Source organism: Chelon labrosus, assembly GCF_963514085.1.
Source record: "Chelon labrosus genome assembly, chromosome: 13".
Lineage (NCBI taxonomy): Eukaryota > Metazoa > Chordata > Actinopteri > Mugiliformes > Mugilidae > Chelon > Chelon labrosus.
In genome coordinates, this window is record NC_140346.1 from 10303122 (window position 1) to 10327100 (window position 23979).

General features: G+C 41.5%; 2 protein-coding genes across 2 annotated transcripts; both read right to left on the minus strand.

Annotated features, from left to right (window-relative positions):
• Positions 1-537: 537 nt before the first annotated feature.
• On the minus strand, positions 538-7869 carry serpine2 (serpin peptidase inhibitor, clade E (nexin, plasminogen activator inhibitor type 1), member 2). Its single transcript, XM_084559413.1, has 9 exons — positions 7619-7869; positions 6105-6383; positions 5759-5986; positions 4939-5136; positions 2394-2592; positions 2219-2316; positions 1585-1671; positions 1374-1457; positions 538-1104 (listed from the first exon to the last, which is right to left on the minus strand). The coding sequence occupies exons 2-9, from the start codon at positions 6364-6366 to the stop codon at positions 1067-1069; spliced, it is 1194 nt and encodes a 397-aa protein (XP_084415539.1). The 5' UTR covers positions 6367-6383; positions 7619-7869; the 3' UTR covers positions 538-1066.
• Positions 7870-10812: 2943 nt separating this feature from the next.
• prss59 (serine protease 59, putative) lies at positions 10813-23932 on the minus strand. The gene is made up of 9 exons (XM_084558616.1): positions 23378-23932; positions 23002-23183; positions 21072-21304; positions 19930-20065; positions 15519-15633; positions 13353-13554; positions 12715-12805; positions 12337-12539; positions 10813-11129 (listed from the first exon to the last, which is right to left on the minus strand). Exons 1-9 carry the CDS (start codon positions 23582-23584, stop codon positions 11020-11022), a joined length of 1479 nt encoding a protein of 492 aa, XP_084414742.1. The 5' UTR covers positions 23585-23932; the 3' UTR covers positions 10813-11019.
• Positions 23933-23979: the final 47 nt, after the last annotated feature.

A 23979-nucleotide genomic window follows, 5' to 3' on the forward strand; every position in this document is an offset into this window, starting at 1 on the left:
AAATAATAAAATTTCTGTATAATAGCCATTACAGCTCTAGAGATTATGTCCACTTGAAAGATTTGGTACTGCCCGTTTCAGAACTATGAATTTCACTTCTAGATTTTGATATTCATATTGTTCAACTGTAAAATTACTCCACTCCAATGCTGTCAGGCAATTATTTTTAAATTGTATTCCAGATCTACTTTTGGAACATAACAGTTTATTGTTTTGTTTATTCTAAATAATGTTAAATCACTTTTTAAATTTGAACGGACATTGTCATATCTCCCTTTTTCTTCTTTTGTCAAAAGTTTGCATCAGTCCGCCTATATTTGTTCCATCCTCATGAGGAGCATGTGACCCATAACTCTAAACAAGCCGTTTATAAAAAATACACGGGAGTGTGAATCACCGGAAATCTGTGATACTGCATCAGTACCTGAAAATGTTCTGACCGGGTAAAAAAAAAAAAAAGAAAAAAAAACAAAAAAAAAAAACAGCACTATAAAATATCAAAGACACTCTTACAGGAAATCAGTAAGACAAAATCAATGATGTTATAAATATGTGTATTTATTTTTTCAAATGTGAAGCAAGTATGAAAACAGAAGACTTCCTCATCCAGAGAAATAATCATTTTAAAGTAGATGAGTGCAAAGTCTTTAAGATGAGGAGTGAAACTAAATACAGACTGGAGTTATACGTCTTGAGAAGGAGAACATTTAAACTGAAACTGTGACATGATAAATAAACTGATTATCCTACTCCAGAGTTGAGAAAAATACACAAACGACATTCAAAGTCTTTTAAAAATGTAATAAATCCAAAAAAGTATACAAAAAAAAAATTAAAACAGCTTCAAAATGCAGTCTGCAAAACATCATGTTATGCATTACAGAAAATGGGTAACATAAAAAGCAATATTTAAAACAAATAACATCATATGTCCACATTGTACACAAGTCTACAGCCAAGTGTGTTTATGTGTACTCGTTTGTTCATGCGCGACAGTGGATAAGCATTTTCTGTGCTAGCAAGTGATGCTAACAGGGGCTAGCCTGTGCTGGCTGGCTGGCTTGCTTCAAGGCTTGTTGATCTGGCCCATAAAGAGAATGGTACCTGAAGACAGAGACAGGAAGAAGAAGTGAAGGGTGAAATGCAGGCAAAGATTTGAACTCAAACTGTAAATTGCTGGTTATATATTATAATTAAGAGGAACTTTCTAGCATTTATCTATCCATCCATTGCATCTTTCTATTATTTATCCATCTACTGCATCTCAATCTACCTTGTCTCTCAATAGTATTCCTCTATCATATCTATCTAGTGGAAATCTGTCCACCTTGCATGCTCCTGCATGTATATTGCATCTGGAAGACATTATGTACCTGTTGGGTTATGTCTGATGAGGAAGAGAAAGGGTCTGTCCACTGAAACCCACGGTGGAGAGGACCGTGCCAACAAAATGGCAGCTAAACACAAAAGCAACACATTATAGAAATGTCAGTGGCTTGAAATACTGTTAATGTTGTAAAGTTCAATTGTCATACACTACATTCTCATCAATCTAGAACATGGAAAGAAAAGAGAAATACTCACTAGTCGCAGCTGCTGCTTTTGTTCCATCTTCATTCACAATAATTTTGGCTTTCTGAAGCGCCTTGGATACATACACATGCTCAGTACCTATTAAAAAAAACAAAAAAAACAATGGTTTCAAAGCCTTAATATAACATTAGTTTAATTGTGTGCCTTTCTGATCTCAATCAGCTGCAACTGTCCAGCTCCAGCATGATGGAGTTCCCTTGCGTTGCATTTTAGAGCAATAATAATTGATTATAAATAAGGGGCTATGACAGTCCTTTACACATTCACCACATGATGGCACTAGAGCAACTGTCACACTGTGATGGATTTTTCACGGAATAACGCTATCAAGTGTTACTCTAATATACCACATGATGGCACCAAAGCTCCATATTCACAGGTCTTGTCATGCTATCCATCCCTCAGGAAGAAAATGAAAGGCAAGAATGAACAGCAGTGATTCAGATTTTCACACTGGACAGCCAGACACGATTCATACCTCTTACTGGCGTTCAACAGTAAACAACCAACAATCCTTTCATATTTTCAAGCTTCGCTCATATCCACATTCAGTACGGTAAATACATTCATGGTGCTTGAGGCATTGCATCACGGCCGGGTTTTCGGTGACTGTTCGTTTACTCACTCAGGTGTCTGAAGTCAGCCTTGTCCTGACTGAACATGTCTGTTATTCCCATTGCGGACAGTGGGGCTTCCAAATCTACCTCTGCTTCTGCAGTGAACCTACAAACATGCACACAATTTTACTGTTATCACATTCAATGCGACTGGTGAATGTGTGCGTGTTTGAGTTGTCTTACTTGGGAATGAAGAGGCGGACTTTCCTTGAGTGCATTAGTTTAGCCCAGCTCTTCACTGTGGCCGTGCTAATGTGTGGGATAACAGTAGACAGAGGTGTGGCCTCTTCAAGGGGCAGGACGATCAGCATGCTGATGGAATTACCGTGGTAGGGTAGCTCAATTACCTTGTATTTGAGACCCTGAGGAGTGGTGGCAATGCCTAACAGAATAAGAGAGGTTATGGGTTAGTGTAGCTTCTACCTTCTCCTGATTTCTTAGATTTAGTTTGAAGATCTGACAGATCTAACTTCAAACTAGGGCTAAAGTCCAAATTCTCTCATCGCTTGTGTTACTGCCATAAGGAGGAAAGCTAATAGCGTCCCTAAATTAATCCATTATTTTCTGTTGGGGGTGAGGACCAGTGCAAACTAGGCATTTTGAACATTCACCTCTTCAGACATACAGACATTTTGAAGTTTAATTTGTGAATTCATTTTGGCAAATAATGTTACCAGGTATATGTACTCAATGCACTGTGGTCGATTTAGAAACTGAATGAAATTACTAGTCTCTCCCCGTTATTCATTTGCAAATGTTGGTATTTGTATCCCTGCTGTTGCCTACATAAAGTAGTGAGAATGTTTAAGGATTTTATTCAACAAGATTTTAAGTTAACATCAGTTCTGTGAGTGAAACTATTGTCTGTGTGTGTCTGACCCTGATCGCTATCACTGCTCAGTGTTTTTATCATGTCAAACTAGCTGTGGAAAATGTAGAATTTCTTCAAGGCATACATTCTTCCTCAAATACACATACCAAACAAAAATGCAACACAGCGAGTGCAAAATACAAGGTTATATCAGTCCCTACATGGGAAATCAAAAACAGTAAAAATAAATAAATGAAACAGGTTATGACTTTACTTAATCAGGATGCCATTTTAGGGCTTTATAGAGGCTCTGAGGAGCTTTTGAATTCATTCAAATGTTGCTTGAAGCTCGTGATGGCAGTGTACTGGACACTATGTGCCTTTTGGCCTGATTTAACACCTATCCTTTCTAGGAAAGCTGTTAAAGAGTCAAGAATGATAAATGTAGTAATGTTAAAGTTATCCATGGCTTAGGAATATACAAGTTACAGCAGTACCTGCCTCACACCACAAGCATCCACTGAATAGCTTTTCGTGCTTTGGGAAGCCATCAAGCTAACTTACAGCTCATTAACTTATGAAGCCATAAAATCAACAATGTGTAAATCCCATTATACTCATAAAGCCTTACTGTATAATGTGAGTTTAGAAAGTTATTTTGCACAAATTATGTTCTATTGATGAACAAAGAGGGGTAATTAGAAGATGATAATCCCTTCAATAAATCTAAAAATCCACACTTAAGTCAACACACTGCAGGGAGAAACAAACATTAGTTCGTCACTGCTGAACAGTTTATCAGCAGCACTGTATGAGAAACTATCCACAGCGCTCACAGCTTGTCTAAATATAGACCACTGACTGGTATATAATTTCATTTCACATAAGACTAAATGATATCCTACGGATGTAGCACGTCTAAGCCTGCATTTCTTTACAGCTCAACACAAGCCCGTCTCTGAATCATGAACTAGAAGTGGCTGAGGTAACATTGTAAAACAAAAACAAATTTAAAGCACATCAATTTGGCAAATGAGAGTTAGATGTCAGATGCTGACGGGTTCATTTGTTCTATCTGAAGGTTCACCATGTCATGTCATGGTTATTCAAACACATTTTTACTACCTTAGTGTTAGACGGACTGCTGTGGTAGTTCTAAAGCAGTGAAAGGCAGAGCCAAAACGGCTGCACGTGTCACATGAGACACAAACGCTGTTGTCCTACTCATGACGCCTCTAAACTCTGAACACAGCCATGCTTTCTGAAAGCACACACTATGGGGCAGAATTATGTGGCTTTGTCGGGTTCAGTGTGAAAATGCAATGATAAGCAAAGGCAGCATAATGAGAGGGCCTTCTTAGTGGTACACTCTCTGTGAAGCGGGCCGTGGGACGTGTACCAAACAAGCGGCGGATGAATAGATGGATAGGTGGGTGAGATTTTATATAACTTTCTTGTTTAAATTGTATCAAGACTTGGAGTTATGCATACATTAGGACATAGTCGCTTTAAATGACAGGCGCATGCTATAGCTGTGAGTAGGTGTCACTTCAACTCCAGTCATATTTTCACCCTTTAGACCATTTTGGGATTAGAGTCGATTTATAGGTGGGGCACTGCCACACTGAGCTTCAAAACTGTTCTTCAGGAAATGTAAAATCAATGGTTTTCAAGGAAATTACCTTCTGTATTGAATTCCTGCTGAACTGACAAATGTGTATTTATCAAATTAACTGGATATTTTCTAAGATAAACCTTATCTAGCCACTTTGTTTTAAACAGTCTGTATCCAATTAGCATATCTACAGCAGAATCTTCTGAAGAGGCCAAAATAACTTGATGGTGAAATGTGATAAAAGGCATATTCAGCTACATGATGCATTTAAATCACTCGAGCCCTCTCACACATCAGCTCACCCATGTTGAAGACTGATAGCTGGGACATCATTGGGACCTTGTACACATTGCCGTCACCCCCGGTGAAAGGTTTCACCTTGGTGTTCTCAGGCTGGAAGCGGGACTTCCACAAGCCTTTGAAGTAGATCGAGTTGACAACGACCAGGCGGGTCAGAGCAGAATCCAGCATGTCTGCTTTGATCAAGCTGGGGATGTGACCTGAATAAATATGAAAACAGGAGAACACTGTTAAGTTTGAGGTTTGAAAAAAAGGCTTATCTTTAAGATTCACTTCAGGCTGAATGAAAAAGAATGCAGCGCCACACTAGGACACATAACAGCAAGTTTCACCCCCGTTTACAGACATCGGGTGGAGTCTCTGGACAACAAAGATTCATCAGAGTAAGATTAGAGAAAGAAAACTGGTTCGAACCGTTTCCTCCAACTATAGGCATGTATCTGGCCGTGAAAAAAAGACTCGTCATGCAAGTTTGTAACGCAAAACACCCACAGATGTTCCTGTTTCACAAGTCTCCACCAGTCTTTTCAGACCTGAAGAAGCTACTTGGACAAGTCACAGAAAGTCCAGTTGCTCTAGTTTGAGCTTGTTTTTTGGAATTCCAGCAAATCATTTTGTGCCCAACTCACAAGTGAGTTCCTGTCAGGTCCAGCTTCTTAAAATTCAAGAAATGTATGTAAATGTACTTTAATACATAATCGACTTAAAAATACAATTTGAGGATGAGCAGAATTCTGAACTATTCAAACTACAGTCTCACATTTGCCTTTCACAGTGTGTTATAATGTGCCTGCAGTTGCCATGCACCACCGCGATCACTACCTTTGGTCTTATTGTTGACCCATTCGTTGATTTCATCTGCCGCAACATCGGGGTCACTGAAGTCCAGGCTCCTTGCCTCACACTGAAAGTTGTCGCTGTTGGTTTTCACAAAGTCCTCCTCCATGGGGAAACCCTTCTGGCTGAACATGGCGTTGGCAATTAGCACAACATCCTGGTTGGACTTCGTTGTCAAGCTCTTGTGTAGCTTCCTCAACATCTTGTAAGGGCCTGTGCATACAAATTAGAAATTTAAACTTAAAAACTTTCTGTTGAGTTTAAACATTAAGTAAAACTTTTTAAAACTCCGTGAAGGGAATAATCTTCTGCTGCAGTAAACATCTCCTACCATTTTTCTTGTAACGGAGCACATTAATGACTTGCTTCCGTGTTTCCCCATAGGCTCCCGGTAGCAGCATGCCTAGGATGGAAGCCACTCCATGAGGCGAAAGCACCACATTTTCCAAGGGCTTGTTGAGCACTACTTGCTGGAACACCTGTATGCCAAGATCAGAGCCCCGTTCACCGTAGGAGGGAGCCTGGGAAAGGACACCCTTATGACCGTACAGGGTCACCAGTGCATAAAGACAAAACAAGAAGAGGTGCTTCATTTTGATCCCAACAGCACCTACAGAAACAAAGAACAGAATATCAGAGGCAGTTTGTGACCATTGGTCATCTCATCTGCAGACTACACCTGATAATACAGTTCACTGTGCATTGTACTATGTATAACTGTGCATGTGACAAATAAAACCTAATGATAAAAAATCTTATCTCATAAAATCTTATCTTAGCATCACACCACCATCTACACATTTCTAAGAACTATTATAACGTCATTTCCAAGATATTGGTCAACCGGGATGAGTCATGTGAAAAGTATATCCAACTATTACCCCATGCACTCCTGCCTGGGAGAAAACCTTTAATAAAGTGCTGCAAGATCTGACTAACTCTTACTCACACTGTGTAAATATCACGGTCTAGGTTCATACCTGGGGCACGGAAACTGTTCTCTTCCTTTGCTTTAATTTTAAACCAAATGATATCTTTGAGACCATTTTAGGAAATGATTCAGCGTGTCCCACACCCTGAAGCACGAGGGACATGGCCACAAGAGCCCAAATGGGAGTCTGCAAGTGATTTATTGTGCAGAGGACTAGTGGTAAACATGCTAAATTGTCCAACAGTTACAGTGTGAACCATCCCTTAGTTCCTGCAGGGCAAAGGACATCAAAATGCCACGTTTTGTAAACGGTCTTTGGTTGTCCATGTACAGCCCGTGAATTGCTGGACAAATTGAAATAATAATAATAAAATAAATGAATAAAAATTACAAAAATGTGCTTTGCATGATAATATGGGAAGACCCGAGAAGTATATGCAGATGTGAGTCATTTGTGACTGCTGGGTAGGTTGCGTTTGCCAAAAAGCAACAATTTTAAGATTTTGTATTTTGTTTTTCCTACAGTCCCAGGGTTCAACAAAGAAAGCAGACTTTTAATACAAACGTCCAAAAGCCACCACGCTTCTCTAGAAGCCCGACTGCAGGGGGAAGCGAGTCAGAAGGTGAAACGCACTTTTTGTTTGAACAAATTGTCTTACAAGTCACGTTGACTAATGGATAAACGAATAACGGATTTCCTGCGGTAGGAAAACTTTGATTATTTAAAGATAACAAACCCACGCAACGGGTATGTTGCGTATTTGTTAGTGTTAACTATATAGCAGTATTGTTTAAACTGAAAAGGAGGAACTAATTGCGCTAAAATTAAGACTGCAAGGTGTTGTCAAGCTATGTGATGACGTTAGTACTTGGTTAAAATATGTTGTGTTGAGTTAAAAACGGTCAGTTCTTACCTATCACGAGTTGTTAGCTCGACTGGCTCCGCAGGTAAAATATGAACCTTATCAGTCCGCTTTCCACAGGCGTCTCAAACTAGACACTAGAGTAGTGGACCGCAATGTCACAGGAAAATAAAAGTCTTTATTCCAGTGAAAGTGAGCGCTACTACTGACTCCACCGTTGTTTCATGGAGCAATTTATTGGTCTCAACTCCGCCTTCCTGGCAGACAGCGCAGTACGAAGTGTGTGCGTGTGTGTGTGTGTGTGTGTCTCGGCTGGTGTCAACCGCAACACAACAGGACCTCCACTTCCGCTACACTTTCAGAGTAAAAGCAATACATTTGCGATTATTCCTCATGGCAAGAACGCACTGATGCGATTTTATTTTTGTATTTTACGGAGTTATTGTTCATGTTTTCTGAAGAGATAAACAAAAGACACACACACAAAAAAGACAGAGCATATAGAGTCATGTTTACGTTAATGCAGCCACTTCCGGTAATTTGTGACAACTTTGACGTAGCCAATAAATATGTTTAAAACAGGAAGTAATGAAATAGTTAGGGTTTTTATTGAGTCATTTTACATTTCATATGACGAAACATGACTAAGAAGCGAGCTTTTAGTCACGTTTCGTCATACGAGAAATGGAAAATAACTGTATTCACATTAAGTATAAACACCAGCATCATTTTCAGATTATACTTGTAATGTGTAGGCTACCATAAATAAAACTGGTTAATTAGCCTCAAAGCTTATCCAGCATTGTTCTGATTTAGTTTTTTATTGTTATTATTACTTAGCCAACCAAAAAATAAAAAAAAGGCACATGTGAACTTTGGAACAACTTCCCCCAAACTGAAAAAGAGCCACCTGATGCTTTTCTATCTAATGAGGTGATGCAGTCAGGTGGCAACACACGCAAACACACACCTGAAAAGAGAGTTTCAGTTACATCCCTGCTGCTGCCAAATAGAGGATTGCGAGTTGGTTCTTGGAGGTTTTGAATTACAGGGGATTAAAAGAGAGTGTATGGGCAATTACAAATGAAGCCACCGCAAATGTTGATGTTTACAAAGATTATGAGGGATTATAGTCTGTCATAAGAATATATAGTTCACGTGTTTATTTTGTGGGCTGAACCTCCACTTTAACATATTAGTTTTACAGCCACAGCGTGTGACTGAATAGCTATGGGGAGACTTTTAGTCACTGCTGCAACATGGGGTCGCAGACAGTGTTACTGCATTCAGGCCAGAGTTTGGTCCACGGCCTTTGTGGGTGTGTGGATTGTCATTGGGGTTGTGGGTGTTGTGGGGGTCACGCATGTCCAGCTGGGATGCGAGAGATGAGACTGTTGTGACAATAAACACTTTTAATCTTTTGTGACTGTTTGCAGAGTTTTTGTGGAACACACAGCTGTGGACTGTAATCACGCCTTAGATTTGACATTCTTCTTTTAAAGTAAAACTACGTACTTCAAGGCAAAAGACGTGGACTTCGCAATATGGCATCCAGCCTAGTCACGCAAGTGTCTGATATACCATCTCTGCTCCAGGGTGGGGATATCATCATGCTCCTGCTGAGCAGCTAAGAAAACATTTACACTCTTTTCATCAAACAAGACCAAACCTGCCCCAAAAAACACCAGATGGTGCATGTTTGTGCCACACATGCCAATTCAAGAAGAGGACTGGTTTCTGGTAGAATACTGTTTAAAAGTTTTGTTTTTTGTTTCCTCGCTGCTTGTTGGACACGATTGTCCATCAAATAACACATTACCAGGGTGTTTTTTCCATCATGCCTTAAGATAAACTTACTTTATTATGAAATTTACAAAAGCTGCTGTGAAAGAGAAGTTTCTCAATATGAAACGTATTGGTCAAGAGTTGGATGTTGTGTACACAGAAAGGAAGAACTTCATTGTCATTGCACACAAGTTTAATGAAATTTTGTCTGGCAGCAATCTCTAGTAGCAGCTTCAGGTCAGGTGTTTATAAAGGTAATAAATATATTTTTTAAAAAAATGCCTTGCGACATTGAGCGGGGATTGTTTCCTCTGAAGTTGACCTCTATCTGCTCTTTGTATTTCAAAGGGGCCTCTGTTCAGGTCCGCTCTAGACTTCCTATAGGCCTTCCTGTCTCTTGCCCTCAGCGCTGAATCCCTGGCCCATAGCAGAGCTCTGAGCGTGGAGTCAAACCAGGGTTCGTGGTTGGAGAATGTTTTGACCTGTCTACTGGTGGTTACATTGTCTATGCAAAAAGTGATGTATGCCAGCACAGAGGAGGTGTAGGCCTCAGTGTCTGGTTGTTCAAAGAGCCGGTGTTAAGAAAGGGTTTGATCAATAAGATGCCACAAAAGACAGTGACGTGGAATGACGTTTAAAAAAAAAACACAATGTTATGCTGCAAAATCTCAGTTTCTAACATTTGCACTGACCTTATATTATATAATAATATAATATATCTAGATTTAAGGCTGAGAAAGCAAATATGTGTTAAATATATAAGGTGTACCTTTACTCTGATGCCCCGTAGGCTTTCAGTGACAAAAGTTCTCTGTACTCCTCCTCCTTAGTGTGTATGATAAAGCCAACAATGGGGGAGTCGTCCGAGAATGTGCAAAACGACGTGTCCCCGAGTTTAAGAAGTCAGGGGTTTAAAGTGTGAACAAAAAGGATGACGGTATCATTCCTTGGAGTGCTCCAGTGTTACCTTGCAGTCTGAAATACTGCAAACTTTCAGTAAAGTAGGCTGTAATCTAGGCCACACGTCCCCGGTTCACCGGGGACGTGTGGAACCGGTACTACAGAGATTCTTAGCCTAAGGTCTAAGGTCTTCACAGGTCTTCTCGTGCACACTGGTTGGAAGAACAGGAACATCTATTCTTGGGCATGGTGGAAATGCAAGGTGTCTTCCAAACCTTAGGCAACTTTTCAGTCTCAGGGAGAGGTCAAAATATGCTGGAACATTCCCAGCTTCTCTCCAACACACCTTAAACACCCTTGGCTGTGCGTCTCTATAACACTGGCTTACAACAAATCCAAGGTTTTATCCCCACTAGTGTGACAAACTGTGTAAACTTGGTCAAGGTCTTTTTTTTTTTTCTCTGTTCAACAAGTCCCTGTCACCAGGCACGTAGGTGGTTCAAAGTACGCCAAATATCGACCATTGCAATTTAAACTAAGAGAAACTGAAAATGCAGGAATCATAAAAAAACATCTTTATTCATCAGCTCAAATGTGTCTTGCTCATTTTATATACCCGCATTTTGTGTCGCCTGACACTTGTGCAAAGTGGCATGTCAAACTGTCGGTAAATTTGGCAGTAAAATAAGCAGTCCCGTTCCAGTGTCAGTGATCTGGAGAGACAGGTTTGTCTTGGAAAGCCACCGACCAGTTTATGTAAGTGTCAGTCATTCCTTTAACCACTGCTGAAGAAGTAAGAAGATGTGGTCACGGGCCAGAGACAGCTTCGGAAGATCCTCGCTCCTGGCCGGGTACATATTGGCACAGTGAGCTGTTCCTGGATTAGAGGAAAATATAAACATAATGAATACAGCAGCAAAACAAAGGGAGGGAATAAGAGTGTTCCAGGTGCAATTATCCTCCTAATAAAAGGAGAGTTAAACAAGGAGACATTGTTCTCCGCTAAAATAACAACATTGCTCGGCTACTGCAATGGGACACAGCCACAAACACAAATTAGTCTCAGGGAACAACTTATAGACAAGAAAACTCACTGTGATCAGATGAATGGTTTGTTCAGGGTTTACTTAAAAACATACAGACAACTTCAAACCGCATGCAAGTTAAGTTTGTTTCAGCTGAGGTACACAAACCTTAGAAAACCTTATATAAACCAGAAATCTAAAAATCTCAAGACTGCCATATTCAAATACAGTCCAAGTCTTAACCTGTATGTCTGGAAGTATTTTGATGACAAAATCAGCAAATAAATGTTTATTAGAAGTGAATAATTAAAGGTAAAGTTAGTGTCACAGAACGTAATCTAAAACCCTACAACTAGCTTGATGTTGCTAGCTAGTTTGCTATTTAAGCTAGTTCTCAGTCAGAAGTTCAGTGTGGCAGTACTACTATTAATCGTGCGCACCTCAGATATAGTGGGGACTTTTAACACTAAAGCCTGCAACAATTTAATGCTCAACGTTGATTCGTGTGGGGGCTCCATTGCCAGGCATGATGAAAATTGGACTTCATTAGAAAAAGCCGGAACACGACGGCCAAACGTGTGGGGAATCTTGTAACAGAGCCCCAATAAGATGGACCCTTGGTAAAAAATTAAATGGTCTACAACAGCAGCACAACGGCTATGTATGAGCATCGCAACAGAGAAAACCCAGGAGCTTACAGACCTCAGGACAACGGTTCTGTCTGATTGTTGGTTGGTGTTCAGTACCTGGGAGTCGTCATTGTGTCCTGAAAACTCCTAGAGCTGATGCTAACGACTAGTATGGCAACGCTGCTTTCCAGTGTATTTTCAAGTTGTAAGCAGTTTGTGTACGAGCATATAGACCAATAAAACAAAAAAAATCAATGTTACGATCTCAGTGGGTGTAAGCAGATAAATTTTAGTAGTAAATTTTCCAAAGGATTAATCAATCAATAGATTAATTTACTAATTGAATAATATGATAAAAGTTATAATTATTAGTTGTAACCCTAGCCAACACTAAGTCACAGTGGCTCTCACTGTGCAAATTTTATCTCACCTTCGATGAAAACAGCAGGGAGGTCAGGTGTGATGTCCTGGGTGATGCCCAGGGCATGCCAGGGGTCAATGGATCCGTTGGGGAAGACTATTCTGCTAGAGCGAATGTCATAGCCGCCGTAATACTCATTGGTCTCGGCGGCGGCCTCCGCCACCTGATCATCGCTGACGTTGTAGAAGCTGGCACACTGTTTCACCTGATACCTGAAAAAATGAAAAACAGATTATGCAACACACCTTCTGAAACAGTAAGTAAAGAAAGAAAATGGACCATGTGTGACTTGGAAATAACAGTATGTGAGGGGAGAGGCAGCGTAGGGGTAAAGAAAACATAAGTTACGAGTTCTTTAGGCAAAGAGGTGATGTTTAGAGTACTCACTGCAGAGGGAAGCCAGTGAATGGCTGGTTGGGGGAATCGGTGCTCTGGTAGAATCCAAATTCAGTGCAGGTCTGGTAGACCCACTGTCTCCCTGACAACACATACGCACATGGCCAGCATGTTCATTTGGTTCTTAGAAACCAAGGCACTAATATCAGAGTTGATAATGTTAGAAATTTGCTTCAAATGCCCATCAATAAAGTATTCACTTTGGCAACTCTGCCCTAATTAGAAGAGCAAAGGGTGCATAAGAAAAAATGTTCATCTGGGGAGTTTCTGCAGGCGCATCCCAGTGGCTTTTGAAGAAACCACATGCTTTTCCAGCGATCCACCTCCCGCCCTCCCACTCATGAGCTGGAAACGAGTAACTTTAGTACAGAGCAACGACTTGTGGCTGAGTTTTGGGTTAAATATGCATGTTTTTAATCACTGGGTGCACTCCCTTGGATTTTTTTTTTTAAAGTCAGACAAAAACACAAACAATCAATCAGACGAACCAAAAAAATACATGCTCCTTATAAAGAGCTCTGTTGCAACAGGCACGCAGCTCCTACAGCTGACATTTTGAAATAGAATCAACTAAAATAGCCTTATTTGCACAAACAAAATACCACTTCCCAATACACATCCACACCCACCTCCCCCTGCAGCTGGGCCGTCCCACGACGTGTTTGTCATGTCTCTGACATAGTTACTGAAGCTGGAATCCAGGCATTTAATGGAGTAGGTTTCCATCATGAGGCGGGCCACGGCAGCGTATCGGGCGTAAGGATCTCCCAGTGAGGTGTCAGCCATCATGCTGCAGAGCACCTTGATGGTGATGTTGGTGCCCACCGCTCCCTATACTCACGGCATCACCACACCAAAAAGAAAAGAAGAGAAAGCAAATCAGTTGTAACGGGACTGTGTGCATGTAAAGGGCTGGGAGGGATGTCTTAAAAGGGTTTCTGTCTACATTCACTAGGCATGTGAATGCATCACAGGCTGCATATTGCTCATTTTAACATTGGTCTAAAACCTTTCATCAAATCAGCATCATTAACAATTAGAGAAGACAACCCACGCAATCGTCTGGGTAACTGTGGTGATCTGCTCAACTTATGCCCACAGAGCTGCTCAAAAGGGATTCAATAGCTGCTGTCCAACACTGTGCTTGTGCTCTTCCAGTTATAAACTCGCCCACAACAAAAAGCGTTATTTATTGCAACGAGAGCCGCAGAGGTAAACATTTGGTAGTGATTACAGCGGCAAGCATTTACAAAATGAAAGCCCTGTTTACTGGAAATGACCCACAGTGACCACTGCCTCTGGCTCTATCTGCGTCCTCTGCGTGAAAAGAAGAACTATTAGTACTTGCCCTACAAGCTGCTGCTTTACATAAGGTCTTTCCACATTTCATAAAGCCCCTCATTGATAACCCCTCGACTGTGAAGCCACCGTTCTGACTCTTCTGATTGAGTTACACCTCACTCGTAGTTCTTACCCAAATTCCTCAGCGGTACCTAAAACCTGCTAGTTTGCTCTGTGGCCGGCCCTTTGTGTCAGAGAGGCAGCTGCTGGCTGCGCTCGTCCGCTCAGTGCTGTGGGCTCTGTAGCCCACCACTCCTCTCAGTTCTTTTATAAGCGTCTCTTTAGCTTGGGGCGACAGGAAACCAGAGAGACCAAAGAGGCTTTTGTTTCATTTTCACATCAGCTTATTGGTAACCGGACTCACGTCTTCTCAAGGCACCAGGGGACAGAGAGGGGCTGGGATGAAAAAAAAAAAAGAGGAGGGAAAAAAGAAATATGTGGTAAAAGAAAAGGATTCCAAAAGGGGACAAAGGGTGACAGATCTACGTCTCACCACAACAGGAACGTATTTTGTACAAGTTTGGATGTATGGCAGTGCAATACATCAATATCATTAACTTAATTTCTACATATATGATTGTGTGACAGGAGTTTCATACAGAAGGTCTTTGTGTTTCTAAAATAGGAAAAATGTGTCTTTGAAAACACCACCCTTACGGCTCAGCCCAGTAGAATTAGGCACCATTTGGTTACCTAGCTTCAAGATAAGCAGCAACTTAAGCATTTAAAAGCCATGTCCAGTGTCGAGCTTTAAAACCTAGTTCCTCCCTTCACGTGGTATCCACTGAGCTGCCGTTCTCTTTGTTGAGTCACATAAAAAGTAGCTTATAAAAGACACTCGGATTCAGACAGAGTTAGTGGCCCCAAACAACACCACTGCCGACCCAGCGACTCTTACGAGGCAATATCTCCGGGGCTCTTTCTGTCGGACAATGCAGGGTTTATTATGTTCGTGCGTAAGCTTCCTACACCTCATAACTCCCTTCCATTCAACCACGCCTGGATACTAGGTCAACGCCTGGTCTACAAAACCTTTACACAAACCGTTTCTCGGTCCTCAGCCAACGTGCATCAGTCATGGCTACTTTACCACACTGTTTCTATATCAGACGTCCATCAGGCCAAAGATTGTTCATGTGGGATTCGTAACATCATTATGAAACATAATAAATACATAAGTGAACGTCTGTGGTTTACACTACATTATGACAATGGCAGTGTACATTGTATAGAGTCGACAAGCATTATGGACGAAAACAAGGGTACCCTAAAAATGTCAAAACTGCCCTTTAAGCTACTCGTTTTCATTGTGTGACAGCAGGTGTTCTGTAAGCAACAAAAACTGGGGAACCTATCCATTCTGTCAGTCCAAAATGACACAATGTGCCTCCCGAGTCTGACATTTCTTTTACTCATGTTGTTCGTCTTGCCCCTACTCTTCCTCTCGTTCTCACCTCAAATGCCCTGTTGTCTTGATTGTACTGGACCACATCCATGAAGTTGCCAGCCAGCATTTCCAGGAAGTAGGCAGAGTCCATCTCTGTCTGGATCGTCAGTGTGGAACACAAACTGGAGAAAGAAAGAAAGAGAGAGAGAGAGAGAGAAAAGGAGAAGGGGGAATCAGAAGACAAAGGAGAGGAATCAGTGGAATCCGGAAGGTCAGGAAGGTAGAGAGGGGGACAAAAATGGTGCAAGGAAAATTAGGCAAGAGTGGAGGTTGAAGAAGGAGGAAAATGTGGAGGAGTGACAGAAGGAAAAAGGAGGTAAGTTAGACAATTGTACTGTGCATCGTGCCATGTTGTCTCCGTTCCTGCGCTCTCATGGAAGATAGCTGTTGCTGTGAAAATACGGAACTATCCACCAACACTGGCACAAGCTAGAATGGGGCCTGAATAGTGACTATGCAAATACACTACTGCAGTACACACACATACACCGATCAGGCATAACATTATGATCACCTTCCCAATACTGGGATTTGGGCCTTCTGAGGGTATCCAGGGGTGTCTGGCAACAGAATGTTGTTAGTGGGGCCTTTGGGTCCTGTGGGTTGATGGGAGGGGCCTCTGTGGACCAGGCTTGTTCCAGTGCATCCCACAGATACTTGATCAGTTTGGGAGCTACTGAATTTTGGAGGCTAGGTCAACACCTTGTGCTGGTTTTTGAGTTGTTCCTAAACAGTTTTTGTGTGTGTGTCCATGTCAGGCTGCATCCTGCTGGGGATGGCTGCTGCCATCAAGGAGTGTCATTGCTATGGGGTGGGGGTTCCTGGTCTGATCTAGGTGGGTGGTACATGTCAAAGTTTCATCCGCACGAATGCCAGTGCCAAAAGTTTCCCAGCAGAACATTGTATTGTCACAAGATGATCAATGCTATTACTTTGCCTGTGGTTTTAATGTTGTGGCAGATCGCTGTAGATGCAAACTTGTCTGGGAAAGCATCTGAAGTAGTACAGTGATTCTCTGTTAGGAAAATTCAGTCAACGCTCTGACGACATGACACGGTTAGTTTAAAGCTTGTCTGCATGTGTGTGTCTGCGCTGAAAGACGCTTCCATCCTTCATGATGAAACCATGACGCAAGTGCTGTATTCTCTGGTGCACTGGGGTTTGTAAGCTCGACAAGCCCCAAAACCACCTTTTGACCTTTTGTGTGTTTGTTCCTGCGTGAGGACATGTCTGCATCCACGGTCTGCGAGACGCTGAAATAAAAGACATCCAGTGTGGTCAGGGCAGTTTTCGCGTTTCTCCATGACAACATCGGTTCTGTGAGACTAACCACACCATGACAGAAGCCGTTTAGGTCTGCTTATTCATCATGCTGACTGACCTTACTGTCACTAAAACAACCTAAAATACATGTAAAATAACAGCACAGACGGCCACAGTGACTGCAGACATGTTGCAAGGGTGCAACAAATGACTTCATGCTTGTAACTGAAAACAATGGAAAAGAAATGAAAAGAAAAGAACGATGGGCTTAAAAAATAACCACATCAAAAATAGCCTAAATTCCCAAAAGCTAGATTTACATAAATTCTGTTCTGTGCACAAGAATGATTTCACCACTGAAATTCGAACGACTGCATTGCACCCTCTCTGGAGCAGGTCTGAAATTCCAGAGGTGCACCCTCAGTCCAAAAACGCCGGAGGCGAGGCTCGTGAAGTTGTAACAGGACCTGACTCAAGCCAGGACCCAAAGCAACCCCCACTGCTCTTTGATTCTCTTACATCGCTCCAGATTTCACTTTTTCCCCTTGTCCTTTTTCTCCTTTATTCACTTTCTATCCGTGAGTTGAATAAGAGATTCAAGTCGGCTTTTATGTCAGTTTGGTAAATGCGAAGCAAAACAAGCCTGTGGGTATTTAGCTTAGCTTAACATGGGAGCTATGCACCAGAAACCAAAACATTAAAATATAACAGTTCATATTTTCACATCCGATGTCTGTGAGGTTGCCGGGCAACCAGCATATGCTACAGGAAGTCAGTCCAAATGATCCATAACATTAGGACCACTGACAGGTGAAGTGAATAACTGTCGGTTGGTGGGATATATTAGGCGTCAAGTGAACATTTTGTCCTCAAAGACAGAAAATAGGCAAGTGGAAGGAGAAACTTTGAAAAGGCCAAATAGTGATGGCTAGACAACTGGGTCAGAGAATCTCCAAAATTGCAGTTCTTGTGGCGTGTTCCTTGTGGCAGAGTCATCGGCCAAGCCTCACTGCAGCACATGCAGGAGTAGAGATTGGCCAGTATGGTCTGATCCAACAAGACTAGCTACTGTAGCTCAAATTACTGAAGAGGTGAATGCTGGTTTTGTATGGGTGTGTCTAATGTAACTGCTTAAAGTGTCATGTGATCCCAAGAACTGGACCACAGTGTGATGGAAAAAGGTGGCCTGGTCTGATGAATCACATTTTCTTTCACGCCACATGGATTGCTGGGCGTGTGTGCGTCACTTAGCTGTGAAACGTATGGCACTTAGATGCACTATATAGGAACATGGAAATATGGCAAACTGGCGAGACGGTGCGTGTCACTTTCTGTAATGTTCTGCTGTGAGAACATTCGTGTGGCTGTTAATATGACACATGCCACCCACCTAAGCACGGTTTCGGACCCCGTCCACCCTTTTATGGAAAGGATATTCCCCGATGACAGCAGCCTATTATAGCAGCTCAACGCGCCCTGGCACAGAGCAACAATTGTTCGGCAATGGTTTGAGGAATACAACACCGTGTTCGAGGTTTTGACTTGACCTTCAAATTCCCCAGGTCTCAGTCCAACTGAGCAGCTGCGGGATGTGCAGGACAAAGAAGTCTGATCCACGGAGGCCCAACCTTACAACTTGCAGGGCTTAAAGGATCTGCTGCTAACATCTTGGTGCCAGATACCACCGCGTAGTGGAGTCTACGCCTCAACGGGTCAGGGCTGTACTGGTAAAAGGCCCCACCAAAATTACACAATATTAGACAGGTGGCCGTTATGTTATGGCTTTTTTTTTTACGGTTTTTAGTGTTAGTTAAAAGTAACAAACAACAATGGGTGATAATGCGTTTTTAGCCTAAACTAAGCTAAGCTAACTGGCTGCTAGCGATAGCCTGTTTTTTAATGGACAGGTACGAGAGTTCTGTCTTCTCATTTGCCCAACTGTCAAACAGTTGTCCAAATACATTATAGTCCCACTAAATAAGGGACAAATCTGAACAAATTCATTTCACATTTTAAAAGATGCCTCTTATGAATCAAGTGGCTGTTTTCTTACACTCATGTCTATAATGAGACGACATATCAATCGAAAAGAAGAACACTTTGTAACAGCATGACTTGACAAGCAAGAAGAAATAAGGTTTAATTAGTCTACTGATCAAGGCTTTATTCTATTTAAATCCACCAGTCCTAGGGTGGCTCATTTGAGGATTTTGGTTTAAGGCGAATGGAACACCACGTTTATTAATCTTACCGACTATATCTGAGCTTCTCTGCTTTGAAAAGTCAAACGATCTAATATAAAATACCGAAAGTCCTGCACATAGGCACACTTTTTTTTCTCCAGTATTATTCTCTCTGATTGGACTTCAGCTCAACTTGAAAGTTTGTGGAGCCGTGCTAGGAGTCTGCCGAGGTCACCAAATTTAATAAACCAATAAGATTAATAAAGGTCTAAATTGTGATGCCTGTGAGGTATTTTCATTTTTATTAGAATAAATATGAACTGCTTAAGAGTCATATAATTATGATGTTAAATTGCTGAGCTTAATTGCTGTGAAAGAATCCTAGGTAATAAGGATGTGAAGAGCTCTAATCCTAGCATGTGAGGAGTTACACAAAAGGTTAGAGAATACAATATGAATCTGCCAAGGGTTGCTGACAGAAAGTACCGCCCGCAGGTTCCGCTTTTGAGTGTTCATTTATGTTTTCTTGTGGATTTTGCTTTTAAGTAGCCAAATATGGAGTTCTTTTTCAATTAGAAAAGGGAAATGATGAGGCAGAATTATATTGTCTTACAGGGCGTTGGAGCACTCTCATTAGAAGACGTCAGTGGCAGAAGAATGGGACCAGCCTGTCCACTAACGAAGGGACAGCTTTGTCTAAACCACGGTTACTCCCCAACTTAGTAACCAGTCAGAATGAATGTATATGCATAAATATGACTGCGAACACGATCTGATGATTTGACATGGGACAGTGGTATTTTTAACTGCCAAACAGAAAGGGTCCTTGTACAAGCTATTCTCTATATTTAAATAAAAGCCTCTTAAGGATATAAGAATCGAGTACAACTTTCCTTCAGAAAAAAAAAGAAAAAGCGTGGCAACAAAGCTCTGAGGGACATGACACGTGCAAAGGGAGTGAATGTACTGTACTTGAAGTCTTTGGTGATGTTGTCGTAGGTTTTGGGGTCTTTCAGGCGTTCGACGAGGGTATCTGAAGCCTTTTTCACCAAATCCGGGCACTCTGCGTTCTCTGAGGCCAGCGACCGTCGCACAACCTCCAAGTACTCTGGTGAAATACAGAGACAGGGGGAAGGGTGGACACTTAAACCTGGGCCGCTATAAAAAGACCACAATAATACACAAAAAAAGAACCACAGGGCTATTTCCAAAGCAGTAAAAGCACCAATTTATCTTCAAAACAGTACGTGAATCAAGTTCCATTTAAATGCGAAAGGGAATATTTATTTTAGGAGGTTTTTCAGTGAGGTTGAAAGTGATAGGATGAGTCAATTTCACAGTTTATGATACTCTAAAAGCCCTGGGGAAAGACTCAACATTACAAAATCTTGGAATATTTCTCCCTCAAGTGAAAGCCAAGTCCTTACTGTTAACAATTCTGACTAACTGCAGTGTTGTTTGAGGAAAGCTGGGGGGGAAAAGGACACTTGACGTCACCAGTACAACTTGTACACCACTCTCTGAGTGTTATGTCTTTCATGCTCTCCTCAAGTCAAAGGGAATGCAGCTCCTATGCGTGTGATCGTGTCTTCAAGATAGCACCGGTGTGAGTGGGCGGAAAAGCATAGGTCCGCGTTCAAAGCTTACTCTGACCTTGATTCCAGCCTGCAGCCTTTCCGGAGGAAAACAACAGGCTCAGCCAAACACAACACAGACACAGATAAGGAATGAGCCCCCATCTTTGATCCATCTGGGACCCTTACTTCCGAGACACTGAGCAAAACCGGAAAATCTGTGAGCAGTTCAATTTAATGCTTGACGAGATCGACCGAGGATGTTGATACTGGAGCGCACATAAAGAATGCAAGGCAAAATAAATCCCGCAGAGGATGTTTTTTTTTGCTAAATCAGTCCGTTACGTAAAGCTAAAACGAATGCTAGAACAAACTTCAATATTTCAAGTAATTTTCTGCTTCCTGATTGCAAATCTAATTTAAATTGCCTGTTTTCTTAAACGGAGTTTGGCATAAAATCAAATCTGATTATTCAAAAATTATTGGGGGTTGGCTATTCTAAATGTTTGTGTGATTATATCATGCAGTGTCAATTCACACCTGGAAAGTTGACTGTAGCATGAACAGGTGCACTGGTGGCCACAGAGGCGTGGACCAGTTGAGGGTACTTCAGCCTGAACCAAGCAGCCAGAGAGCCCGGGTACGACCCGCCGAACGCCACCCACTTGCTTTTGCTCAGGCCTTGCTTCTCGCCCATCACGGTGCGGAAGTGTGCCAAGTCAGCCAGCGCCTGGCGACTGCTGAGGAAACGCAGGCTGTCTGAGCTGAGGTCCCTAAATGAAAAAAAAAAAAGAGAGAGAGAATTGGGGGCGAGTGTTTACAGTGCACAGCCCCGTTATTCAGTCGAAGCGACTACATGAGGACATTTGTGGTTATCTCAATGCAGGGCTGCCACCTAGTGGTACAGCTGCTACACTCACAGTGGTTGATGACAGACAACAACCGCAGACAAGGGCGTGTGAATACAACCTTTATATTAGTGGATGCCATTTGACACAGGTCATGCTATAAATTTATATATTATCCTCACTGGGAAGTCGTTTGTCTATTTTACTGTCAGTGACCACACCACAGTGTAAGCCTTGGAATCCTGCACCAATCTGCTGTCTGAAAGAAATATAAATATATAATTTATGGAAACACTGGATGAGCAGCATTCATTCACATCCACTTTGACTGTAACAGATTGAACTCATCTGCTTTGTTGCAATAACTTGAAAGGTTCTGGAAGTCATTTTCATAAAAACGTTCTTCTGCCAAGAGTTCTGCACTTGCCTCATAGCAGTTCATCCTGGCAGATGCCTTTTGTCTGAGGACACATGTTGGCTTGTGGAAAGACATCACTTTTAAATACTCCAGCTCACTGAAGCGCTTAACAGGAAACCTGCTATTCTTAAATGCAATTTCCAGCATTCACACGCACATAGCTTGTTTTCTTCGGTACAAACATATAAAGAGGGAAAAAGTGTTCAACACTTCCATTTCCCATTTCAAATTCTAACCAGACTTTGTAATTAACTCTAAAGAAATTTACAGATAATTAATCATGATAGGACAATCTATGAAAAAGAAAATTGTATTTAACAAATTAAGAAAAAAAAGGTTACACCGAGACCATGCACCAGAAGATTTCACTGAGTAGCTCTATGTTATACCTGTGCATCAGCAGAGTTAATGCATGTTGATAGGTTAAAAAAAAAAGACTCTATAGACCTGTAGACTGGTATGCAAATCATTGTCTGTGCAGGTTCTCAGTCATCCAGGTTATTGTATATCCCAAAAAAGATTAAACAAAAGCAACAGGATGTTTCACTACTCAGTTAAGTGGCTTCTTCTTTTCTAAATGACTGAGATTGAGGGTCATTTAGAACTGAAGAAGTCTCTCAGATATTTGGAACCAAGGTGTTCACAAGAACAGCAATGGTTACAAAGACATTTTGCATCTCCTATATGTCCTCTGAGGACTGTTGTGAGTTTTGCCTGCGGTAAAGGGGACATCAGCTGGCCATTTAAAGAGATTACAAGAAAAACAAATCCCACAGAGGATGTTTTTTTTTTTGTTACTGAAATGCATTTAACTATTTCCTGTTGACAGGAGCAACATTTCTGACTAAATTAAGAAGATCAAGATTCGTAAGAGGGCGTAAAGAATCCTCAAGATTTAGTGAGTGATTCTTTATACAGGAAGTGTCTTGAAGCTGGTATTGCAAATTGCAAACAAATGCTACTTTTTTATGGATTGTAATATTATGAGTTTATTATGTTTATGAGGGGTTAAAAGCAGTGTCTGATCAAAGTTCCATGTGAAACGTTTTGAGGAAATATTTATTTCCCTCTGTGTCTGTGGAAAACTTGATGGTGCCGAACTTCTGCATTTGGCTTTTTTTTTTTTTTTAGCTCAGTCTGGGTCCATGGGATCCGTTACAGTCACAATTAAATCCACTCAATAATGCAGCAGCGACAAACTTACACTGTCGGGTGACTCTTTCCGTAGAAACGATGTTCCAGCATCAGGCAGAGAGCTCCCACCTTCTCAGCGTAGGTGAGCCAGGTGCCGTACTGCATCCATGCTGGGTTAGCTGGACCCTCTCCGCCGATCATCAGGAACACTGGACCACCAGATTTGTAGAAGGCGTCATTTACAAAGTATCTCTATGGGGGAAAAGGAGAGAAATGTGCAGAGAGTAAAAACCACAGGGAGACATTATGGATCAAGTTTGCAATCTTTAAAATGAGTGTATTTTTCTTCATCTTAAGCTAAATCCACATTAAATCAATGATTAGCTTTATCATCTTTGAAATTATACCTTAACCCTTGCACTGAATGACCCAACACATAGACTTACTTGCTTCCACACTCTGCTGTCTGCACCGTTGAAGTGATCCAGTTTCTGTATGAACCATTGCTCCTCAGACGCAGCCCAATGCTGGGTGTCCTGCACTTGACTGAACTTCCTGAACCCCTTATACTGTCCCTCTCCAACATCAAGCAGAGAAAACAGCAAAAATAAGGTCACTTTACACAGGAGCACCCTCCAAGTTAGGGACGCCATGGTGGTCTAAACAAGGAAACAGCCTGGAGCATGTGATTTACCTCAGTGTGGTCATATGACAAGTTGTTCTGCTACTTTAAAGAACGTGCAAAATATACGAAATATGAGCTTCCTGTTCAAAATACACCATTCAAAGGTTTTTTTTACGCTACTTGTGCACTTTATATATCTTAAATAAAGCGGACATAGTCGATGTTCTTATTTTAAGTACGAGTTTCGTGCTCTGAAACTTAAGAAGATTTTATTATTTAAAAAGACAATGTTATGTTCAAAGTGACGCAGTAAAATACGGACTCAAATGTGACCAAAACAGTTAGGTGCATGTTAACTGATATGAGTATGGGTTTAAGAAATAATTACCCCAACTGAGGTTAATTGCAGTTTACATCGGGTCT

Excerpts from the sequence above, each read along its gene's own strand:
- serpine2 (XM_084559413.1), bottom strand. The coding sequence starts at position 6,366 with ATGAAGCACCTCTTCTTGTTTTGTCTTTATGCACTGGTGACCCTGTAC. Across the intron at positions 1,672-2,218 it reads GGCTGACTTCAGACACCTGA|GTACTGAGCATGTGTATGTA; the intron begins GTGAGTAAACGA and ends TTTTTTTAATAG. Across the intron at positions 1,105-1,373 it reads CATCAGACATAACCCAACAG|GTACCATTCTCTTTATGGGC; the intron begins GTACATAATGTC and ends CTCTGTCTTCAG.
- prss59 (XM_084558616.1), bottom strand. The coding sequence starts at position 23,584 with ATGGCGTCCCTAACTTGGAGGGTGCTCCTGTGTAAAGTGACCTTATTT. Across the intron at positions 21,305-23,001 it reads GGAAAGAGTCACCCGACAGT|GGACCTCAGCTCAGACAGCC; the intron begins GTAAGTTTGTCG and ends TTTTTCATTTAG. Across the intron at positions 20,066-21,071 it reads TGCTACAGTCAACTTTCCAG|AGTACTTGGAGGTTGTGCGA; the intron begins GTGTGAATTGAC and ends GTATTTCACCAG.